Genomic DNA, 23,623 nt, shown 5'->3' with positions numbered 1-23,623 from the left:
GCAGAAATACTTTTCTATAGCAGTAGGCCTAAGATGCGCGACGCGATAAACGGTTTTCACGCCATTTTATCGATTTTCCCCATACATTTTGACGTCGATAAAAGTTATCACGGCGTGAATCTTAGGCCTACTGTAGATCCTGATTATACAGGAGTTGCAGCGGTGGAAACTCTAGGTGGTAATAGTAATAGCTAGTCCCGAAGCGGAAATCTATTCTAATTGTTCTGGATGCGCGCCACATTACAATCTTAAACGATAGACAAAACATATATGGGCGTATGGTTTCTTGTTCTCGTTTCAGCTAAATGACGTTCACTGCTGGATCCTGGTAATTTCCGCGACCTTCACCACATCATCGGTCCAGCTAGTGGGGGGCTTGCCCCACTACATCTTCGGGCTCGTGGTCGTCACTCAAGAACTTTTCTGCCCCAGAGGCTATTTATTAGCTTTACGAGCTATGAGTCCTATCCACTGCCACACGATTTTAACAATTCTGCGGTGTAGGTAAGATTATATCATTAAGTGAATAACATCATTGTATCTAAGCTAAGTAATGCAATAAATTGCATCTAGAAATCGTAACGTCAGACTTTGCTATGAAAACAGATTATTTTTAGGGAAAATCCCAGGATATTATTTTCACTACTATTTATCATTAATTTATGTAAAGTAAACGTTAATTTATTATTGATGACAAAATAACATTAGCACTTAGACAGCCTTCCAAGCAATTAACATGCACGATGATTTGGTTCCGTGAAGATTTATTGGACGCGATAAAAGTGACAAACGGTGATAAATCATTAGTGGTCAAGCGCGAGGAGCAATGCTCACCTGCGGAGGCCGCCCGCGCGTGAACCAGTTCTGCCCGCATGTCCACCAGCTCCGCCTGGAATGTCAATCAATAAATATTTATTGCAGGGAATTTCATATTTTGTCACGATGAAAAAAGGTTGAGTTGTCAGTGAATTCATTAATGTTTAATTATTTTTAAGGCGCGTTTCCTTTCGATTCTGCTAATTCCAATAAGAACTCAAGAATAATAATGAAAAAAAAATACCATAAGAATAATTAATAGTTTTCCGTCAGAACATTGACAAGACACAGTACCTAAGCCTAACAATGGGCAATATTTTGAACAAAATTAAAGTGGAAGTGATCGATCGAGATATAGTTTTTTTTTCTGTTAAAACTAGTTCTATGTGTCAGGAACTACTGGACTGATTAAATATAATTTATCTAACTCGTGGGTTGTGCATTTGAAGGTGTAATTGGTATCTTGCAGGTGAAATATTGCACGGACACAGACAAGCAATCACAAACCCACAAAATACAGAGAAATCCGCTTCCAGACTTTTATGATGTTATTAGGGTTCAATAAATTCGATATGGAATAGTTGTGTCATAATGATAATGGAAATCCGCAAGCTTTCCAAACAACCCAAATATCAAATAACAGATTCCGTATACGGACGCGAGCGGCAAGAATAAACCGGGTCATATATCACGCCAATTGTTATGGGATTCATGTTCATGGAGGCAATTCGATAGGTCACGTTCAACAGGGCTACTTCGAAACGCTGTTTACGTAGATTCAGGTCTATTTCTATCTATCACCGTCGCTCTTGTTGGCATCTGGCTTTGCGTGAGAGAGATGGTAACAATCGAAACTTCGGATAACGTTCTTCGGAGTAACCCCACAGTAATCCGGGCGCAGTCAATGGAGTAGGCGTAAATCCAAATTACTGTCCCCTCGGACAGATGGCGCTTGTGGGCAATGACAAACGCGTAAATCTTACCAATTCAGCACCCCTTGTCTACCGAGTATTTAACGCACCTACTTTATCCCTATTGACTCATTGATTATTGCCTCTTCACAGCCGTTAGCTTTGGAACATTAGCAGTAATAGCTTACAATTTAACGCTAAATTAAACTTTGAAATTAATTTAACCCATTGCGTACGTATAGTTAAAGCATAAGAATAAAACCTATGTTACATTAGTCATTAAGTTCAGGCTTTGGACATTTTCCGTTTTTCCCGATTGTGGCAAATCATGCGGTAACAGATAACTTAAGTAGTTTAATACTAGTATCAATACTATTAAGGGATAAGTAAGTATGTATTAAAAATAACACGATAATAAGATGACGAGACAATACTACAGTTAAAGATGACTAATGCACGCCCTTGCTTGCGCGCACAAATAGAATCGCAGCGCCCTCATTGACTCATCATATTTATCACCCCAACCTAACTGCTTGACTGGACTGTTTAAACTTGAACCTGTAAATACGCAATAAAGTAAAAAGAAAATCTAAATCCCTCTCACCACCTCATAATATGCACACGTATGTACAAAGAAATTTGATGATGCAACTTTGTAGCACATCTAACATACTGTCCAAGTCCATATCAAATTCCAACTCCTTGCGAAGACAGAAAAGCGAAGAAATCGTTATCCAGAGATTTCACATCATGACACATAGCAATAGTAAAACATCACTTTCGAACCAATACAAGTACTTAAGTCAGCCTAAGTTTTGTCAGAAGGTGGAAAACTAAAACTCATTAAAAAAAACTCATTAAAACTCATTTATTTCTGTAAATAGGCTTAAAAAAAGCACTTTTACACGTCCTAGTATTAACCCTACCACTGCTTCAGGACTATAAATGGGCCAGTGCTGAGAAGAAGCAGCGCAAGAAACTCAGTCACTATTGTCAGCCTCTTTTTCAAAGGTTTACATGTTTTAAAATGTACAAAGTTATAAATATTTATGCGAGCTAGGCAGTAACGTATCCCAAACATTTTTATCTTTTAAATAATCATCGACTTTATAGTAGCCCTTTTTCATTAAGGTACTTTTAATATGTGCTTTGAATTTATGAATGGGTAGTTCTACAACAGTTTGTGGTAATTTATTAAAGAATTTAATACATTTTCCCATAAATGAATTACCAATCTTATGCAATCTGAAATTTGGAACGGCAAGTTTATTTTTGTTTCTTGTATTAAAGTTATGCAAATCGCTCTTTTTCGTGAATTGCTCTATATTTTTGCGGACAATGTATAATTCCCTCAAAACCGTCATTGATTAATTTATTTAAGAGACTTGTGACAACAACAGCAAAAGTCCCAAAAGCTCAAAAGCCTCCAGATCGCGAAAAGACCCTAAAGACAATCGAACAATATTATTCTTAATTTTTACTTGATATGACAAGACTTGTTCGAAGTTGGATAAACAAACAAGCCATACGAGGTTGGTATTTGAATTAAAAAAACAACAGGCCACAGGACGCTATCTATTTTAGGATGAAGATGTAGCGTCCGATCGTGGCATCTTGCAGATTGAGGGTTAAGCATTGTAGTAATTGTAAATAGCATAACAATCTGTGTGGGCCGCGATCCGGAGATAACTGTTTGTGTAATATCGGTGTCTGTAACACGGAAGCGTAATCCCATCGCTCGCTAGGCGGGCGGCGCGGGCGCATCTTACTATGAGTGGATCACTAGCATGCCAATCGGTTTAAACGTCTATTTCATAAATTTTTAACAAGCGAATTAGCTTAAAAACAGTTAAATGTTAATTTTTATAACAGCCTAGGATTAAAAATGTACACTAGAACTGTTTTAATGTAACATTATTTTACGAAATAAAGATATTTTGAAATTGAATTGAAAAATTGGTTTAAACGTCTTACGCCCGATCGCGCGTTATATACGCTTGTATTTTAAAGCCAAGATAGCAAACTAGTGCCAGTTTTGTTGACCAGTGAAACCAGCTTAATATTGAGCTTTTATAGGTAGTAAAGGTAGAGATCTGTTTTAACGATTAGACCACCTAGATCGGGTTGTTTTATCTGTTATACTGTCTAACCGTTTATTTAGTGTATTGTAGCATAAAGAGCTTCTACTATAACTAGAATAAGGAATCATTATTTTGATTTCTGATTTCTCGCTCGACTCTACTTTTCTGATCATTTCCTGATTTTGATTAAAATTGTATTATACTTGTGTATCGCTGGCGTTGGGATTTCCGGGACGCCTCCGTAGACTAGTGGTTGTAAAAAGGGTCTCTGCATCCGTTAGTCTTAGGTTCGATTTTCAGGTGAGAAAAATCACTTGTCAATCGTGATTGGGCAAAATATGGTTTTAACCTCAGTGGGCATGTTCAGCGGTCTGATTATTTACCTTTTCAAATGCCAGTAAAAGTCAGACACGAAGGTTTCCGCCGAAGGAATAAAAAAAGAATGTTGGATTTTTAATGTTAACTTTATAGATAACTTTCAAAATTCTTTTCATAGCGTATTTGAATAAGGAGGTACTACTAAAATTCCGAAAGTCCCGAGTTAAAATTCGTAAACGGTTGACCTACGTAACTGCAATGTGAGACATGACGGCTGCGTGCAATCGGTGGTCCTTCCCCATTCATACTTGCACATACAAACGAGTTCGAGACCAGCGTAACATAATGCACGCTGACTCGACGAATGATTTCAAAACATTGTGCCGTTTTCGAAGATTCCATTTAACTTTTAGCTAAACGTATATCACGATAATCTGCTGAGGAGACTCATATTGCAAGGTAATTAAGTGGGTTTAACTGTGTAGGCACTTATCAGATTAACTCATCATTAAAACAAAGTACTGATTGCAAAAAAACTATGTATCCATTTAACTATATGTTTTTATCAACGAACCATGATACATAATAAAAAATAAGAGAGATAATAAAATAATTTTCTTGCAATACATTATTTTATTATTGATTAAAAGTGGTAAAGGAACACGGTTGCCTTGTTAAAGTTAAACGGATTTCACTTTCAGCACCACACCCTGCAACCGTTATCCTTGGCACGCATGATTACGCACCAAGATGCAAGCTTGTAACAATGTTAGTACACAAACAAGGCCACCAGTTTTCCATGATTTGTATCAATATTGTCTGGAGTGAAGCTCACGGTAATATCAACAACCAATAAACACAGCCTACGCAGGCTTCATCTAAGACCATTATCCGGATATCGCGTAGGAGGCTGATATAACGAGCGATTGTGAATATTATAACAATGTGAAAAAATAAAACCAAGACAGACACAATAATATGCAATATAAAAACATTACAATAAATGAACAGTTAACTCGTATTCGAGACAATGAATACGGTTCATTAGGGCCTCTATAAAATGCATGTTACATGTACCGGAGAGCCGCAGGCCGTATAAATACCATGTTCGATGACAACGTGCCTAGTTATACTTTCGTCTCGTCCCTAATTAACTGGCAAGTTATTGCGATATGCATCCGATAGACAGATGATAGAAAAGCGGCTTCAGCGATGTGTGCAGCGGCTGGCGCTGAGTCCACGAGGGACGTGCGCCAAGTGCTGAGTGATTGACGAAAGCTCTTTCTTCGCGGCCGAGTGGGCGCTGATCTGAGATAACGTCGGCCGGTCGTAAGATTGATTCACCACGGCTGTGTATCGATGCATGTATCTAAGATGCGCGAACGATTCTATCGTCTAGCGGGCAGCGCCAGCGCACGCGCCGTCCACCAGGTGTGGATTTCACAATTAATGCTGCGTCACAGAAATAAATCTCTTAACATTTCGTGACGACAGTCTTATTCGATGCATTTCTTACATGCATGAAATTTGATAGCCCTCTGGATAACAGACGTATAAAATTTTATTAGAAATAACATAATGCATGCAACATAGAAACTGGCGACCTCACAAGATGGATAAGTTGGGAAAAACTGGCCAATTTCAAGTCAAATGACTTACATTACATTATTTCTCTATCACGTTAGTGAGCTTTTCTGAAGCTTTTCTCAAGCTGACTTTGATCCCCTCGTTTATAAAAATTATTCACACTATACGGCCTGAAGCAGACCTTTTTCGATCTTTATGAGGGTTGTTGTTGTTGAAGTACAAGTTGTGTCATAAGATTATAATTATTTACAGAAATGCCTACAAGCGAGATAATTTTACGTTAATTAGAGCACATTTGCTTGTGAACGTGCCTACGCTCAGCTCGAGCACCACGTTTTTAACGGCCTACATCTTGGAAACGTACGCGTTCACAAGCGCCTCATTTGCATGCCTCTCGGGTGCGCTACAGTCTCATCACGAGGACAACGTTCCTCCGTCTTTTCACTCATTGCGAGTCAATATGCAAATGCTCCCGCGCTAACTGTTCAACGACCACATAAATAAAGGATGCCTAAGGTTAATTGTTTGCTAGATACCATCGCAAAACTGGCATACATTTCAAATTATTTTTCGCAATTGCAATGCCATAAAGGGTTATGAAGAAATCAGGCTGGCATATTAAAGATACGATTCGATCTGTCGCGGATAACCGATAATGCTAATGCTGATCGAATCTATTTACTTGAGCGCACCCACGCCCTGCGACACTTGACGCTTGTGCAACTGCCGCGATCCCTAAACTTGCATTTGAATTCGAAAAGTACGGTTCGACTTTTTGTAATGTTGCAACGGATGCATTACCATAAAATTTATTTACAAGCAATCTCGGTGCATGTACGAAGCGATCGATTTGAAAGTTTTATGAATGGATTGAGATGACCCAATGAACCTGAACAATGGTGAGAGTTTCAAGTTAACGCCGATGGATCGCCACCCAGGAAACAGACGTTATCTCACTGACAATATGGGGGAAGATGAGAACGCGGCAGGGAGCGCGCTTCTACTCATTTATTTACAGATAAGTACTACAAATACATATCGTTTTGTTCTCCAAGTGGCATTTCCATATAGACACAAACCAGTTGAATATTGAATGATAGATGGAATTCTGTTGAATGGTTAGCTTTTAACATGTAGTACTGGGAAATTCTGTTACTGTTTTAGGATGCATCGTCACGGGTCCGTATGAAAATTAACTAACGCGGTCACAGAATACATTGGCAATTGGCATCTTGGAACATTAAATGTGCCGTGTAGAAATGGACACGCGATAATTCATCGGAGATGCACTAGACTCGGCTCGGTATCGATATAACAAATGTCGCTTTTGTTATCCTTGTCACAATCTAACCAGGCTAGTCGTGGCGCTACTTGGGCCCGCTCCAACAGTTTATCTTGTTTTATTCGACTTTATCTAACATTTAACACCATCATTTTTATGGACTAACGGTAGTTTAGAGACACTATTGTCTTGACAACAAGCTTTCGTGCGGCGTGAAGTATTAGTAAGCAAGATTTTATTTTGGATTCGAAGTTCAGTTTTTGTGAGCATTATCTGTTGACCCAACAGTCTAATTTAATTGCGAAACGAATCGAAAGTCACTTCTTTAGATGGTAAAAGCTTTTATTGCACCATAACATATTTGATACGCCTGCCTACACCAGTTTTATAGAGCTAGTGGGATACGTACAAGAACTTCAGTTTTCATAATATTGTAGAGACAAGAACCACTTTGCTTGCGGACATCATTTCTCAGGTCAACAACATCTAAGGTAATCTGCGAGACAAATATTTATTGCAGTCTGATGAATGTTTATTTGCATACTGAATTATGTATTCGGTGTGCAATGTGCATGCGTGTGATGTTAGTCGTGATCGCACCTGGCGGCGCGGGCGCAGCCGTCGAGTCTACGGCAGTTTCGCTACAAGATTCTCGGAACGCCGATGCAGCGGATGAACTGCACCATGAATGACGATATGCCATCGTCATGCGTTCTTATAAATGATCGGTCTTAAATTACCCCTGTCAGGTGTTAAGCTCGGTTTACATGAGCTGCGCCATGTTTTACTTTGCAGGTTTTATTAAGGCCGGGTAACAGAGAAAATGGCGAAAATGAGGTTTTCATTTTTCATTTTTGAGGTACTAAACAGTAAAATAAAAGGCTAAGATTTTTTTTGGGCATAGTTGAGGATATTTTCTAGGGCTATTAACGGATGGAAACACGATTTGATGAAGTTGACTCGATAGAATAAATTCCCAAAGTTACCTCTATTCGTTTTCTAATTATGGTTTTATTTTTAAAATAAGCGATTTGAGATTCTGAATCTTTTACTAAACTAAAGTTCAGAAATAACTTGAGGGCTTTTAACGGATGAAATTTTTATATTGCGTCTTATTTAGTTACTATGTTAAAAAATGTGGAAAAAATCGCCCATGACGGCTTGGACAATCTCAATCAGTCGCGCGGTGGCGCTTACGGAGGACGGACGCGTGCCAGTTTTTTGGACGTGACAGTTCTCGATTTGTCAATATTTTTGACAATGATGACTTTGATGAGTCACAGTATAATAATACCAGTGTTACTGGAGAAAGCTAAAATTTTTGATAATTAAGAATTCTGAATTTTGTCTACCTATTGAAATTTAAATCGTTGGCATCCTTTTAAACTAAGACTCTACTCATGATACATTCCTCAAATATGAGACAAAACCAATGAGTTAAAATTACATTTTAATAGTACCTACATACAATCGTCTTCACTCTTTAGAAGAGCACACTGACACAAATAAATAATAAAAAATTAGGTCAGTGGGTCAAATATAGGGGCAGCTGCACGTCACTGAAAGATGATTCTGTTTACTCGGCATCTGGGCTGGAGAACATGAATCCTTGCTTACAGATGCAGATGTAAATAGAGTTATAATTGAACAAATTTTACATGAAATGTTTAACAGAACTCAGTTAAAAGACTTATACATGGAATACCAATAAGGTTGCAGAGGGAAAGCTACCTATTATAAACTAGCGGCCGCCCGCGACTTCGTTCGCGTGGACCTCGTTTTACCCCCGTTAGATATGATGTTTTAAATCATTTTACCCATGTTGATAGATGGCGTTTCACGGTTTCCCCCGAATGAATATTTACGAACGTCATACCGTAGTTTGTCCAGTGCTGTAGATTTTAACCAATGACGATAGATGGCGCTTTAAGACACGTCTTATTTATTTATTGAAATTTATTTGCCACATATCGTCATAATGTTAATCTGGGTTATTATAAACAATAATACTGTAAAGTTTCAACAAAATCCGTTCAGTAGTTTTTGCGTGAAAGAGTAACAAACATCCAGACATCCAGACATCATGACATCCAAACTTTCGCCTTTATAATATTAGTAAGATATTTCACAATCCAAACTAATATTTACTATTTAGCATTTACTTACAGTAAATATTAGTTTGGATCGTGAAATATTTAAAATAAAAAAAAGAATAAAACAAAATAGGGTTTCAAATTACCTATCTATAATCTAATATTATAAAGAGGTAAAGTTTGTGTGTTTGTATATTTGTTAAATTGTAAGGGGTAATCTCGGGATCTACTGAACTGATTTTAAAAAATCTTTCACCAATAGAAAGCCACATTATATATGAGTGTAATAATAGGTTATATAAAAACCAAAAAATTCCACGCTGGCGAAGCGGCGGGCGGAAAGCTAGTTTATTTATAATTATGTAAGAGCATAATTATTAAAGTCGAAGTCAAACATTCTTTATTTGTGTGGACCTATATTAACGAGAGATTACAAGGCGTCAAATATTTCAAGAAAAAAATTAAAAACTATTATAAAGCTAAATTTTGCTCTCATGGAGCCTTTACCTACTCTGACAAATTAAGACTTAGAGAAGAAACTAATAATAAAACTATTTAACTGTCCTGCAATGAAAAGCTTGATCGGGTACAACACCTCAAGTTATTTCAGAACTTGATTTCATTAAAAGACTCCGAATATCAAATCGGTTAGGTATCTAAAGTCAAACGATTCTGAAATGTCAAGTGGACTAATGAATAACCCATTAAGATAGTAGCGCCCTCCTGTCAATGACATACCTGGAACGATAGAGTTTTGAACAACTAATAAAAATGCTTTGTCCTAAATGACTGACGGATATCGTAGAGACCTGAAAGTTGGAAGGTGTGTTCTTTTTATGACGTAGACATCTCATAAGAAAAGATTTTCCGAAATGGGGTCATGAAATGAAGGGGGTGAAAAAAGGGGGCAAAGTTTGTATGGGACAAAGTGATTCCTTGGTTCAATCTACTTGAAATTTAGTTTAACAATACCTTAATATAATTCATGAAAGACGTGTGGAACGGGTAGAAAGGTAATTTTGGCAGTCATTTTCTTCGAAGTTGATATCAATACTACTTAGTGCCTTTGATTTAATTACTTTTTATTTTTACAAGTGTTTGAAAACTCCATTTCAGATTGTGTTCAATGTCAAGTGAAATCTCAAATTGAAATGTCTCAATCTCAATGAGGAGACTCTGTATTTATTCCTAGAATTCCCCAAACACCGTCAAATTACCCTTTCGAATTCAAGACAGTGCAGTTTCCCATCAGTCTGCTTCGTAATGACTATAAACAAAGCTCAAAGTCAAACTCTAGGGACCTCTGCTTAAACTCCCATGAGTGCACAGAGGTACGCAGGTAACCGCGTGTGATGCTCATAGCAATTTTCGATAGGTACAGAACCCCGTACATACGTCATACATATTATAGAAAGAAAACACCCAGACCAATACAAACAAATATATGTTTCTGCAATTTTTGTATGATATTTTTATTTATTAATAAACAAAGAGACTGAACAAAATTGATGCGTACCTATACTGATTAATGTTATTAACCACATGCAAAGCTTCGTGAATTGCAACAACTATAATTAAATTTATTATCCAAGCTCTAAATAATCGCTACTAAGAGTAACTTATCATAAAAAAAAATCCAATCGCTCAAGCTCCCAAGGGCCTACCGATAGGTCGGGTGACGTAATCTTGAAATTCTTTAAGCCGGCGCAGCACTTCCAGAAGGTCGGGCGACGCCACGGCCACTTTGAACCGTGTTTACTTCTGCAGTTATATTTTATATTTATTCGATTCTAGAATATATTCCCAAAAAGTCTGAAAGGTGTTTTAATTTGTATCACTTAGATATGATTTGTATTAGAAAGTGTTGTGAGTGTGACGCTTGAAGGGAAGGAAGTCAACCTAACCTAACCAACTGCGTATTTCTATACTGTGTAGCTGGAAATTGTGGCGGGAGCTCTTTGACGCGCTGTTTTCGGCGAAGAATTGCGCGCGCAGATTTTGACAGCGCGAAATACCTACTTTAGAAGAAATACCAAGCCTTAATACAATAAATAGTTTGTTGAATACAGCTGTTTATACGTACGTTCCTTTACTGTTCTTGACTGCTTGTTTTATTTTGAATTAATGTAATGTTTTTAATTACGTTTTTTTTATTTTTGTTATGGCACAGATTCAGAGTTATGACTACTTAATTTTGACGTATCTTTCTAATTTGTATGTATCTATCAGTGTTGCTTAATTATGCTAGTTAACAAGTAAGGCCGTAGCAATTAATTATCGGTGTTAACGAGTAGATATAACTTGCTAACGGTAACTCCGAACTTCACAAAATGATTGCACATCTGCGTCGCACTCTTGACACGGACCTCCCACTGGCGTCATTGAATTTGACTTCGCTAACATACGACCACGGTCCACGGTGCGTAATAAAACTATAATCGTAGTCTAGACCTAGCTAAAACCTACAAGTACTGAAATAATTCAAAGCAATAAACACATACGAGTGGTTTATGTGCGTTCTAGTCCGCAGTAAAATTGGCATCGAGATTAGGGCACACTAACCGAGCAAATGAATCATCGCTGCCGTCTCGGTTGTATGGTGCGCGCATCGAATGAGAGCAAAGATACCGATTCAGCGGTGCATAATGTCTGGTGCCCCGAACTTCTTCGTAACATAAATTACGCGTTATCTGCGATGTGGCGTTTTAATATCGAGTCGTTTAAGATTTCCTTTGAATTCCGCTCTCATTATCAATTCTGCGGTGGTCACAACTCGCAATCGCGGCTCGCCTGAGAGCAATGTTCAATGAGCCCGTCGGTAGAGCGAACTGATACTTCAAAAAACAGGTTCGCACGTCTAAGGCGATGTTTGCGGTCTCAACGGTCGACCGTGGTGGCACGCCCGAGTGAACCACAAAGTGGACCGCAGGGAGTCATCCCCGATCGCGTCCTGCCGCCAAACGCCATCCACTAAACCTCATCCTCTTTACACGGCATTCGTATGTTCAGCGCGCGCGTATCGAATAACGACCCAAATGGGGGAAACACAATAGTAACCATGACGTTCAGTTTTCGAGATAAGCGCCGAGGGACAAAGCTGCTGCGTGTGCATATGTCGATTAGATGAGTCTTCGTCTATTGAGCAGTCACGTACGTAACACTAATCCCGGCGCTCGACCCGAACGATTCGCAAAATCTAGGATTACATTCATTTGCAAAAACGTTTCATATTTCAAAGCTACCAAGTTTAGCGAATGAGTAATGAATTTACCTAACCGAAATGTGTAATTGAAATTCAACGTTCGTGACTTATCTCGCAAACTCAAAAATGAAATTTCCTGTATACGTAAGGCTCTATTTGCCTACCATGAACAAACATCAAATAATTTATCACCTCTGTACAACACGATGTCTATTTACATGAAGTTACTTTTATCGCTATCTATGAATAATATTGTTCTTCAGTTAGTTAAATCAGTTGTAAAAAGTTTTGAGAAAGTTTAATTTGCATCAAGGCAACCTCACTCGATTATGAAGTTACGTAAATTGTATTAACACCCATAGTGCCCATAGATATAACTATATTATTATTTTAACTACTTAACTCAATCTCAAAACTAAAGCAATGTAAACCTGCGATTGCCTCAAGTCCCAAGGTAATAGAAATAACATAAACCGCACGCTAATCAAACACCCATTTCTCCGAGAGAAGTAATTGTGAAAATAATGGTTATTGCCAATGGGCAAAATGGACGCGGTGCCGTGGTCATTACCCCTTTATGTCTCTCAATCTAATTGCATTCTATTTCACAACGCTGCAAAAGATAGCTCATTACTCCGGCCAGTTCCAAGTAATCTCTTTCGTGAAATATAATTTTACGATGCAACAATAATTGGTTTGTGAGACGAGGATAATATCCAGATAAAAATAGAACGAAAAAGATTAAAATAATGGGACGGAGGGAACGGTGATTTTGCATGAACGTGACTTCCACGTTACGTACAGAATGGGCTTGGAAGAGACAATCGCGCGCGGCCATCCTTTCACTGAATGTCACTCTACACGTCGCGTTGCGACAAGGCAGCAGGAGCATAGACCCTTGACTTTTAACAGTAATAATGCAACAGTTAGCTTTAACGATGGTTACAATTTGCCAAGGCTTGCTATGGTGCCTGTGGTAGGTACGCTAAATTTTACCGTTCAAATAAATTAATTAAATATGAAATTGGGTAATTTCCAGTCTGATAACGCAGTAGGCCTACATGGATGTAGGTAGGGAAAATAAATTCATACTTTCCCTGTGAAACTTTTAATTAATTACGAGGTTTTTTGGCCTGGATATTAAAGCATTACCTATAAAATTTACATTGAAATTCTTTATTAAATGTAAATATAATGAACAAACTGTTATTTACATTATCAATACTAAACAAATAACTGGATTTTCCTAATTCCAAAATGAACAAGGAAACTCAAATGTTTGATTCAAAGTTAATAACCACGCCCAGCTAAAATTATCTTATCTACACTATATACGTTGGTCTGAAAGATACCTAGTACTGAAATACAGAAATTACACGCTTTTATTTAATAGCCCACAAAATGTGACAACCAACACCGTCGCATCGTTCACGCATCCAGGGTTGTCGAAGTTTTATAACAATTTTACTGACTAGCCATGTCCGAAAATGGTCGAAGTTCTGGCTCCAGAGATCATCTAAATTCTGGGTTGCCTTACTCTACTGGACATACCCGTATTGTCGCTTGCTATAAATGATTATTCTATATCACCTTACTCAAGTAGATATACGCGATTGACGGTGGTCGTAGTAGACCTATGTCCTATGCAGATGCAATTATAAAGAACAAATACTTCAATCAACGCGATACTCGAGCGGCATGCGCAGGCGCACGCGCAACAAAAGGAAAGCTTCGTGATTTTCTTTTTACAGCCGGATGGGATCCTGTACCACTATAACATTTAATAGCTTTAGATTTGCGGAAAGTATTTAACTGCTGGTAGGTATCTACCAGGAATAAAGCAGGTATTTATTACTTACGTATCTAACCTTAATATAAACCAGTGCATTAAAATCGCTATCAAGTCGTAATTTAAGCTTAAACAGACATTAATGTTAAGTAATAATAATAAAGGAAGGTCAAATGTCAGTTAAAATTAATAGCGGATCCTTGTTTATTACGTTTAGATGTTGTTTACAATGCAAGCGCTGATATTAAAATTGAAATCTAGGTACCTCGAATAGATGAGCGTAGATATTCATATAGCGCACTGCATAATGATTATAGCGCGAATATACGAGTAATTGGTGATTCAGTCGATTACGAGTGGGCTGTGCTGTGATCAGACGAAGGTACGCGAGCAGTTTATCCTGCGGTGGATGATTCCCACGGGCGCGGGCAGACGTTGACTTGTCGCATTATCATATAGAACGCAAATCGTGTCCGAGCGTGACTGCGGCGAGGACGAGCTCATTGCCGCTTACGGCTTACAATTCATCAACGACCACCGGTAGTTATAATAATTTTATAATATGAAAGAAATTGTGCGACTATTTTAGTCTGCATGATCAGAATTAGTTGAAGGTAATCTAGACTGCCTTTTGCACACGACTTCGCCAGCATGAATGTGTCACTGAAGATAAATTAGTGTAGAAGATAAATAAACGCACAAATTCAATTGCTATTACTTGTATCAACAGAATTCAAATGAATGTATGAAAGTGGCAAAATAATGCAACAAGCAAAATGTCATGCGCATGCGCATCCATATCTTGCAAGAGCTTAAAACGTCGGCCAATACATAAGTGATGGACCTTGGCCACTTTACCTCTCAGCTCTGTGTTAAAACATCTGTCACCGCTATTGCTGGCAAAATAAACAGTCTAGGTACATTGCAATACATACGACTTATTTATAAACAGGACAAAGATATGCTTTAAGAACACATATCCTCACTAAATCTTCTCTCCAATATTGCTTCTGCTTTGATGGTAGTAAATCCGGAACAAAACATAGTTCAAGTTACTCAAATAGTCACATACATATTTGTTATATTTGAAGTCTCAACCATTAGAAATTAAACACCCATGCATTTACTAGCAGACATAACAATGCACGAGTGCAATTTTATCATCCGCACTACTACACGTGATAAACTTTCACACCCATCTATATGGTCTTGAAACATTGTATCAACACCGCGAACCAATAAAGCGGAGTGCAATCAGTGCCGTAACTAGGGCGGTGCCAGCGGTGCCCAGGCACAGGGCGCAGACCCTGGAGGGGCGCAGAAATGACCAGACCAGTATCTAGTTTTGTTTCATGCATGGTAGTTAGTAGGTACATTTTGTTTTATTGCGAATATGGTGTAGACGCGCCCTCTGTACTATCTATATCTATATGGCATTTTTCAAGCGATCTTGAAACAACAACACTTGTAAAGGTGGTTTTATACAGGGTGTTAGGTAAATGGGTATATGAGCCGACACTAGCCCATGTTAACATGGTCATATAAATGGTATGGTGAAGTCAGAAATTTGATATCATCATTTTAATTTTTTTAATTTTCATACAAAATAAATGTTATAAAATCCGATTTGTATGAAAATTAAAATAATTAAAATGAAGATATCAATTTTCTGACTTCACCATACCATTTATATGCCCATGTTAACATGGGCTAGTGTCGGCTCATATACCCATTTACCTAACACCATGTATTTGTCTGATGTGTCGTGACGTGACGCGTCAGAACGGTATCGGTTTCATACATTTAGTACTAGCTGGTGCCCGCGACTTCGTCTGCGCAGGATTAGTATTTCGAACAATATGTTTATAAATTGTAGCCTATGTGTTATTCTGATGTATAAGCTATATTATTGTAAAGTTTCATTAAAATCCATTCAGTAGTTTTTGCGTGAAAGAGTAACAAACATCCATCCATAATCCATACAAACTTTCGCGTTTATAATATTAGTAGGATGGTAACGTTCACACTAGTGCGTAACGTGTTGTGTTGTAATGGCTTATGTATGGAATCGATACAGTTCTGACGCGTCACGTCACGACACACCAGACAAATATAAATCCACCTTGTCTTGCTCGCAATATTACATACACAAACAAAAGTACCTATACCGTAACTATGAGACAATTTCTGTCTACAATTGCTCCGCCCCCCCCCCCCCCCCCCCCCCGTAGAAGGTTACTTTTTATTCAAAAAGGTTACATTTTTTTATATTTCTCGCACCGGGCGCATAAAAGGCTAGTTACGGCACTGAGTGCAATATCAATCAGGAAACTCTCGGGTTTATGAATCGTAAAACATGACGCTGTATCAACAGAAAACGGAATTATTTTCAATATAGGTTATAGTTAATTAAGCTTACACCAATATTGAGATGAGAATTGAGGAACATAAGTATACACATAACATACAACAAATACCCAGTTGCAAATTAAACAGTCTACTTATTTCGTACGGGATTTTGTTTTTCGTAAACGAACCACAATTATTCTTGAATACGAGAACACTGTTTCAGTGTCGCATTAAATTATCAAGAAAAAGCCTCGCCCGGAAGTTAGTTAATTTAAAAAGGCAACGTAAAATTAAATGTAAATTAAATTTAGCCTGCCTTACAGTAAACAATAATTCCAGTATCGAATATTAACTACAATTTAGTGTTAAACTTCGTGACGGATGTAGATACAACAAAGTTACTTAGGTATCATAAGCTTGGGCTAGTTCAGTGTCACCGCTTGAAGGCATACGCACGATTTCGCTAAATCGCACACTGATACCATCAATAACTCATTCCCATTTGAATGATACAAACTAGCTGCTAACAAGTTACATGGCTGAATTCCAAATTGTAATAGATAATATTAAGGCCTAAGCGTAGATTTAACCAGATAATAACGCTATATTTGGCATCCAGCTTCAGCTAATGCTTGTCATACAATAGGAACGCGAGATATAAATTGCTTTGTTATCACATTTATGGGGAACAAAACTAATATTGTAGGTGGATTTAATTTGCATGACAATGGACATGGCGCACAATTTTTGTTGAAGATGCCAAAAAAAACTACAAAAAATTTGAATGAATACTTACTGTATTTTTACTTTTTTGATATCTTTAAAAATGACTGAAATATTCAAGCTCAAAGTGCGCTCTTCCGCTAGGAGCGATTTTCCGCGCGGATTTTGAAAATGTGACGTAGTAACATGAAAAGCTGCATGTAAGATATTATCTGTGTACAATGGTTAGAATGGTTAGTAGGGGAGCCGAAGCGGGGATTTCGGGACTTACTAAAGAGTGGCAGACTAACATACAAGGAAATACTTTGTACCTGGTTGATTACCTTTAAGTATGAATTTTTGATATAAAACGGCATTAGTTCTTATGCCTCTCACCAAAAAAATACCTCAATTAAGCCCAAATTTGAGACCGCAGCCAAACTTTGAGTGACGATGGAAACTAGCCTAGATGGAGGACACATGAAATTGAACTTCTGCTTCTTCATTGATAAAGATTTATCATTTACCATACCTTATCATTTTGTATTCCATTTTCAAGTCACTTTTTTTTCGCTTACTGTTTAAACAAAACGTGGGATTTTTTAAAATCTCAGGTCTTTTGATGTGCGTTCAAAAGACCTGAGATTTAAAAAAATCCCACGTTTTGTTTAAACAGTATATATTATAAGAATAATATTTAAAAAAACCCTCCTTCTGACGCAGTTAGGTAATAAACTAAATGTATCCAATTTCACTCCAACTTACTGTCAACTCAACGACGCGCTTTAAAATCAAAGATTGACTTTGAATTATGCCTTATTTTACAATACACATTGAAAACAATATGACTTGCTTGAGCTTTTTCGACTTTTTCACAAAAATAACAAATAGGCATGAAGAGATTACAAAATTTCTGCAGCGACTGACAGTTCACTTGATTTACTTTGACAGGTGACAATAAAGCCATAGACATTTGCCATATGAAAGACACACTTTTCCAATATTTTTGTTTGCCATGAGATTCTGGTGCACCTATACCTATCATTTAATGAAAAGATAAACTAAACTTTTTCAGCACAACGAAAATCTGCTTTGGCGCGTAGCAATGCAACGTGGCAACTGCAGTTCGGACTTCTTTATGCGTCCACTACACAATACACATACAATAAAATTCGAACTATCGCACATTTTTTCTTTTTAATTCTAATTCAGTAAAAAATGTTTTTGAAACCTTCATTCAAAATTCAAAAGTTATTATCATATGACAGAACTTATGACCAGACTATGTACATTGAATAAAATATTTTTCTTTTTATCATCAAGCTTAGCAGTCTAATAAGTTACTATGACACTCGAGTTAATCCACATTCAGCACCATAGCCTCCCCTTCTACAAGGCCCTCTACAAATGTCAAAACGTCACTTAACCCTTTTAGCACCAGTTCTTTTGTTTTTGAGAAGATGTACCCAAATTTTTATATCAATTTAATTATTATAGTCCAGTCGTTTGGTACAAATTAACGTGGTTACCTGGAAAGTGTTCCGGGAGTTTTGAAAATTGGTGATTAAAATAGATTTCGCTATGCTCTCTGTTAGTCTGTTAATTAAGTGTGATTGCCGCGCTCGTTGCGAAATTGGAAAAATGCTGCCTTAGAGAAGATTTTTGATAGTTACATTCTTTCCTATTTCGTCGTTACAGCCAAATGACGTTCACTGCTGGACAAAGGCAAGAGGCCTTTGGGTTTTCCATAGGTTTTTTATAATGAACAGTCCTGCGCTGCCCGCATTCAGGTTCTTCCCGCGATCTTTACCAGATCGTCGGTCCACCTAGTAGGAGGCCTGCCCACGCTACGTTACGCCCACAAACTTGGTTATTTTTCCAGAAAAGGACAGTGCCAATCCATGTATGGAAGTTGGACCAAGTGCTGCCCAGAACGAAACCATAGTGCATTTTGTTCCTCAGGCCAATACTAATTTGTAAACCGAAGCGCTCTGAAATCTATCCCTGGAGTTAAGAGAAAAAAAGAGTTTTGTTTTGAATTATTTACATACAAAATATCATCGATGTATACGTACTACGCATAAGATTTTGCGATTGTGACATTAAATAACACTTGCTATGTTGAACTTAACCATACTGCATCCATACACCTTACTTTAGTAAGACTTCGACATTCTTTATAAGCGATCAAGCGCTGTTGCAGTAGTTTGGTTACTTGACAGAAATTAATTATTTCCAAAATGGAGCAAGAAGTTTTAGCTTACAATAACTTCAATAATCGATTGTAATACACCAATAAATTGATTTTTTGCAAGGATAGAGAACTAAAAGTTCTTGCTTCATTGTAGAAATAATCAATTTCTGTCAACTTACCAAACAATTAAAACAGCGCTAGATCGTTTATAAAGAATGTCTAAATCGCACTAAAGTAACATGTACGGAGGCAGTATGGTTAAGTTCAACATAGCGAGTGTTATCTAATGCCATAATCGTGAAATCTTATGCGTAGTACGTATACATCGATGATATTTTGTATGTAAATAGGGGAAGGGGGGGCATAGTGGAGTACTTAACTTCAATCGAAAAAATAAAAAGAACCAGATAAGTTACGAAGACTAGTTTTAATCGAAATGATACTACAAGTATTGTATTATAGATAACTCTAAAAAAATTTTACGAATTATTAACTATTTTGGCATAAAATAACTTTTTTTTATAGTCTGTAATTTTCCGCTTTGCCCTTATCACAAGGGTAAAGTGGAATTGCACTTTGGGCAAAGTGAAAAAGGCACTTATTAAGCGTTTATCTACTCTATTTGAGCATTTTGCTAATGAGGTCAATTAAATGAAATAACATAAACAACTTATTTGGTAATTAGGAACTGTTTTAGGCCATAAAAAACCTTGTCCCTTACTACTGCAAGATCATATATTTTTTGCTCCAGTTTTTTTGAAAAATACTGGACGAAACCTATCAATCTTCTTCGATGCATCACCAGATTTCAAATGACAATGAAGAGTTCCAATTAGGATACCATATTTTTTGATGCCGAACTAATCGTAGTAAGACTCGCTTCCTCCATCGCTCTTCTCATTTGATCTTCTGTCCATGAGCCTTGGTTCGTTTTACTTTTGTAATAATTATGAACCATCTGAAAAAACAAATTAAATATTTCTATGTGGGAATCATTCCACTTTGCCCCCTTGTAATTTTTTCCACTTTGCCTTTTTGATAATAATTACAGTTTTCAATTGATAACTAAGAAAGTATTAAAATTTGTTTAATCTACAAAATGTCAAAGGAATCTATGATAAACAGATATTAGATTTAAATAATAAAAATACCATCACTACTCACTTTTCACAATAATATCCAGTCTCCAAAATCCTTGAATTTCGTAAGAAACTCACTCGATCTACATCGCGCAGTCATGTAGCCTGCTCGGTGGCGCTAGCCGGACTGATTTTGGTCAATGACCTTGGTCGGCCCTGTGCTTGGCTTACGTGAAGCACGAGTGCCGTTGAGTGAAAGAGTGTTGGTAAAATCAAATTTTTCGCTTTGCCCACCCCTTCCACTATGCCCCCCTCTCCCCTAATTCAAAACAAAACTCTTTTTTTCTCTTAACTCCAGGGATAGATTTCAGTGCGCTTCGGTTTACACATTAGTATAAGCCTGAGGAACAAAATGCACTATGGGTTGATTCTGGGCAACACTTGGTCCAGACCCTGGCACTATCCTTTATATTTAAGTGCATAAATGTAAAAATGGCTTCATAGTGCACAAAATTGGCAATAGGTGGCATAATAATGGTTACTTTTTTAGCGCCTAGTTTGAAATGTGATTGAACGATGACAACTAACAACAGTTGTCAGTTAGGTAAAATTTTATTTTAGTTGGAAAAAGACAAAAAGTGGTAAATGGGTTAACGTGCGGGGGCTGCAAAATCATGTTGTGACGTCACGCGCAAATATTGGAAATTTTTGAAAATTTTAAAAAGTCCGTAAACTTCTCGAGGCTCTATCTTCGGTAATACTGGATGGATTGAGGTGAAATAAAAACTAGTGTAATGTGTGTGATCTAAACTTTAAATTAAGTCATAATTTAACTTAATATTACAACTTATGCGTGTTGTCCATTATAGTGATAAATTTTAGATTGGTTGGGAGGTAATATGATATTACGCTTTATGATTGCTATTAAGATCGGGAGCAATTATTTATAAAATTATGTGAGAGAGATGCAAGTACACAATTATTGTTACAGGAGATTTAACTTAAGTTTATTTTGATTTACAAACGATTGAAGAATAAAAGATATAGGTACACTTATTTTTTTTTGGTCAGATAGTAAAGCTTTTTATAACTTGAATACTTTAATCTCATTAAAAACAAAGTAAATAAAATAAACCCATAATGATCGGTCAATAAATCGATCCAGCAATTGACTGCGTTTAACGAGACATCAAAACAAACTGCATTCAACCCTGTCCGGCCGTCAGTCGTAATCGTAGGTCCGCAATCCTATTCAAATTGCCCATAAACTTGCATCTCACCAGTTATTTATAGACATCGCGACACGTCATCGGCAAACACATCGCAGTATATTACTAAAATATTTATTCACTCCAACGTCAACATAAGATAAATGATAGTTATCATCTAAATGAAAGTTTAGAAACTAAGACTACGGCTGAAGGCAATTAATAAAGCACAGTTGTCAATAAAACTATAACTCTCGGACATAAGTGAGTCGGTATGGAACTTACTCGGGATAGTAAGGCTTACAGCACGAGCTTTCTAGAGCGTGACTTATAAATCACAGTGCGATCGTGCCATTGAAGAAATTCGCGATATGGAGCACCAATGAGGAACAAGTGCGTGGCGATGACCGCTAGCCAACTACACCCGCTCGATGTAAATTGATTTATTATCGGTCGCGCTCCATGCAAACATTTGACGTGAGATGAGTTTCTGACATGCCCATAAATTATTACATTGCGAAGAGCCACCGTCTCGCCTTTCAAATTGATTGGCTGCACGCGTCCTGATATGGTTACCCACTAATTTAAACTAAGGATGTCAAGTAAACCAAAGCAAAGCAGAACGTCAGGTTTCCGAAATAGTTATGTTAATAATAGAACCGGTGAATATATTTATTGTGAGTCATCACGAGATTGCAGAAGTGGCGAGCGCCTCAACACCAGTGCAATGCACTTCAAGATCATAGAGTCAAACATGGGTCCAAGGGAAGTCTAGGAACACTACCAATTATTCCATACTGTTTCATATGACACAACCGCAATTAAGTCTAAATAAAGATGACAAAATGCAAATGGCTATTGGGCAAAATGTCTATCTTTGGCCACCCGTACGCGCTCCCTCAGGGGCAGGCGCGTAAGGTAAACCTACAAAACCTGTCGGCGACCGGGCTGCTGCCTCTGCGGAACGCCTGTGGACGGTCACGGTTCATACGTGTAGATAATCGAAAATTGTGATTGGCTAATTGATACGCATAAATAAACATGCACCAGCCCTTTTTTAAAACTCATCAAGGACTTCAAGTCAACGGTAATTTTCAGTGCTTCCTTTTAATGCTATTTTAAGAAAAGATAATATATTACTACCAACCAGTATTTACTTATTTATTAAGCAAACAAATGTTAAGATTTCTAGCGATATGAATATCTCGAGGAGTCTTTCAACTCACCACTTTAAGCACATAACGGAATGAAGTAGACAAACTTTATATTTGCACAAAGCCTTAACGTTTACAAATGACAAACACGTCAAAACTAGAGATATAAAATGTACCGACAAATTAATGTGAACGTTACATACCTAATTGACAAATTAATAGGTTTATAAAACTAACACTTGAACTAATGGATGTAATCAAATTTTCAAGATGCACTACTGATGAAGGTGAAAGTACATTTATGTAACTGAAAGCAGCACTAACAAACATAGCCGATACTGATTACGATGATCAATGATGATTGGGAACTTTAAATTTACGACGTGATGCAAGCGAACGGGACAAGTGATTATATCGTCTATAAGCTACCGTGCACGCTATATGTATGCGACATTATTTCACCATAAAATAACTTTTACCACAAAGCACGTCTTCTTTCTTAATTAGCATCTAATCAAGGGATTCATTTAGTAGCGTCCAATACACGATTTACGAGCTACGGACGGCGAACTTTCTCACGCGTCTAATGCAGCGGTTCAGCACATCTTGCTTTACTTTTCCTCGCACGTCTGAGAAAGTTCAGTTTACAGTGAAGCTTTATTTACGGCTAATTAGTGAAAACTAGCGAAACGGAGCGCTAGTGAAATGACATTCTCACGTGGAATTTGACGATTTTACGTCGGATTAAAGTTTGATAATTTTATTGGTAAAAAAGTTCGGGTGGAAAACTGCTGAAAACGCTGGAAGGCTTCAGAGGTCGGGCGGGCGGGGAGGTGCGCGCACGCACGCCGCACGGGG

The 23,623-nt window shown here is 37.5% G+C and overlaps 1 protein-coding gene across 1 annotated transcript in view; it reads right to left on the bottom strand.

Moving 5' to 3' along the window:
• Positions 1 to 23,623, bottom strand: part of LOC135071343 (uncharacterized) — a 68,271-nt gene that overhangs the window by 19,927 nt on the left and 24,721 nt on the right. The window contains exon 3 of the mRNA XM_063965134.1: positions 835 to 889. Within this exon, the coding sequence (XP_063821204.1) occupies positions 835 to 889 (55 nt within the window). The remainder of the gene's footprint in view (positions 1 to 834; positions 890 to 23,623) is intronic.

The sequence above is a fragment of the Ostrinia nubilalis genome, chromosome 4, assembly GCF_963855985.1.
Source record: "Ostrinia nubilalis chromosome 4, ilOstNubi1.1, whole genome shotgun sequence".
In the NCBI taxonomy this organism is placed as follows: Eukaryota; Metazoa; Arthropoda; class Insecta; order Lepidoptera; family Crambidae; genus Ostrinia; species Ostrinia nubilalis.
The sequence above is the reverse complement of the archived record's forward strand: the minus strand, read 5'-3'. Positions and strand labels throughout refer to the sequence as shown.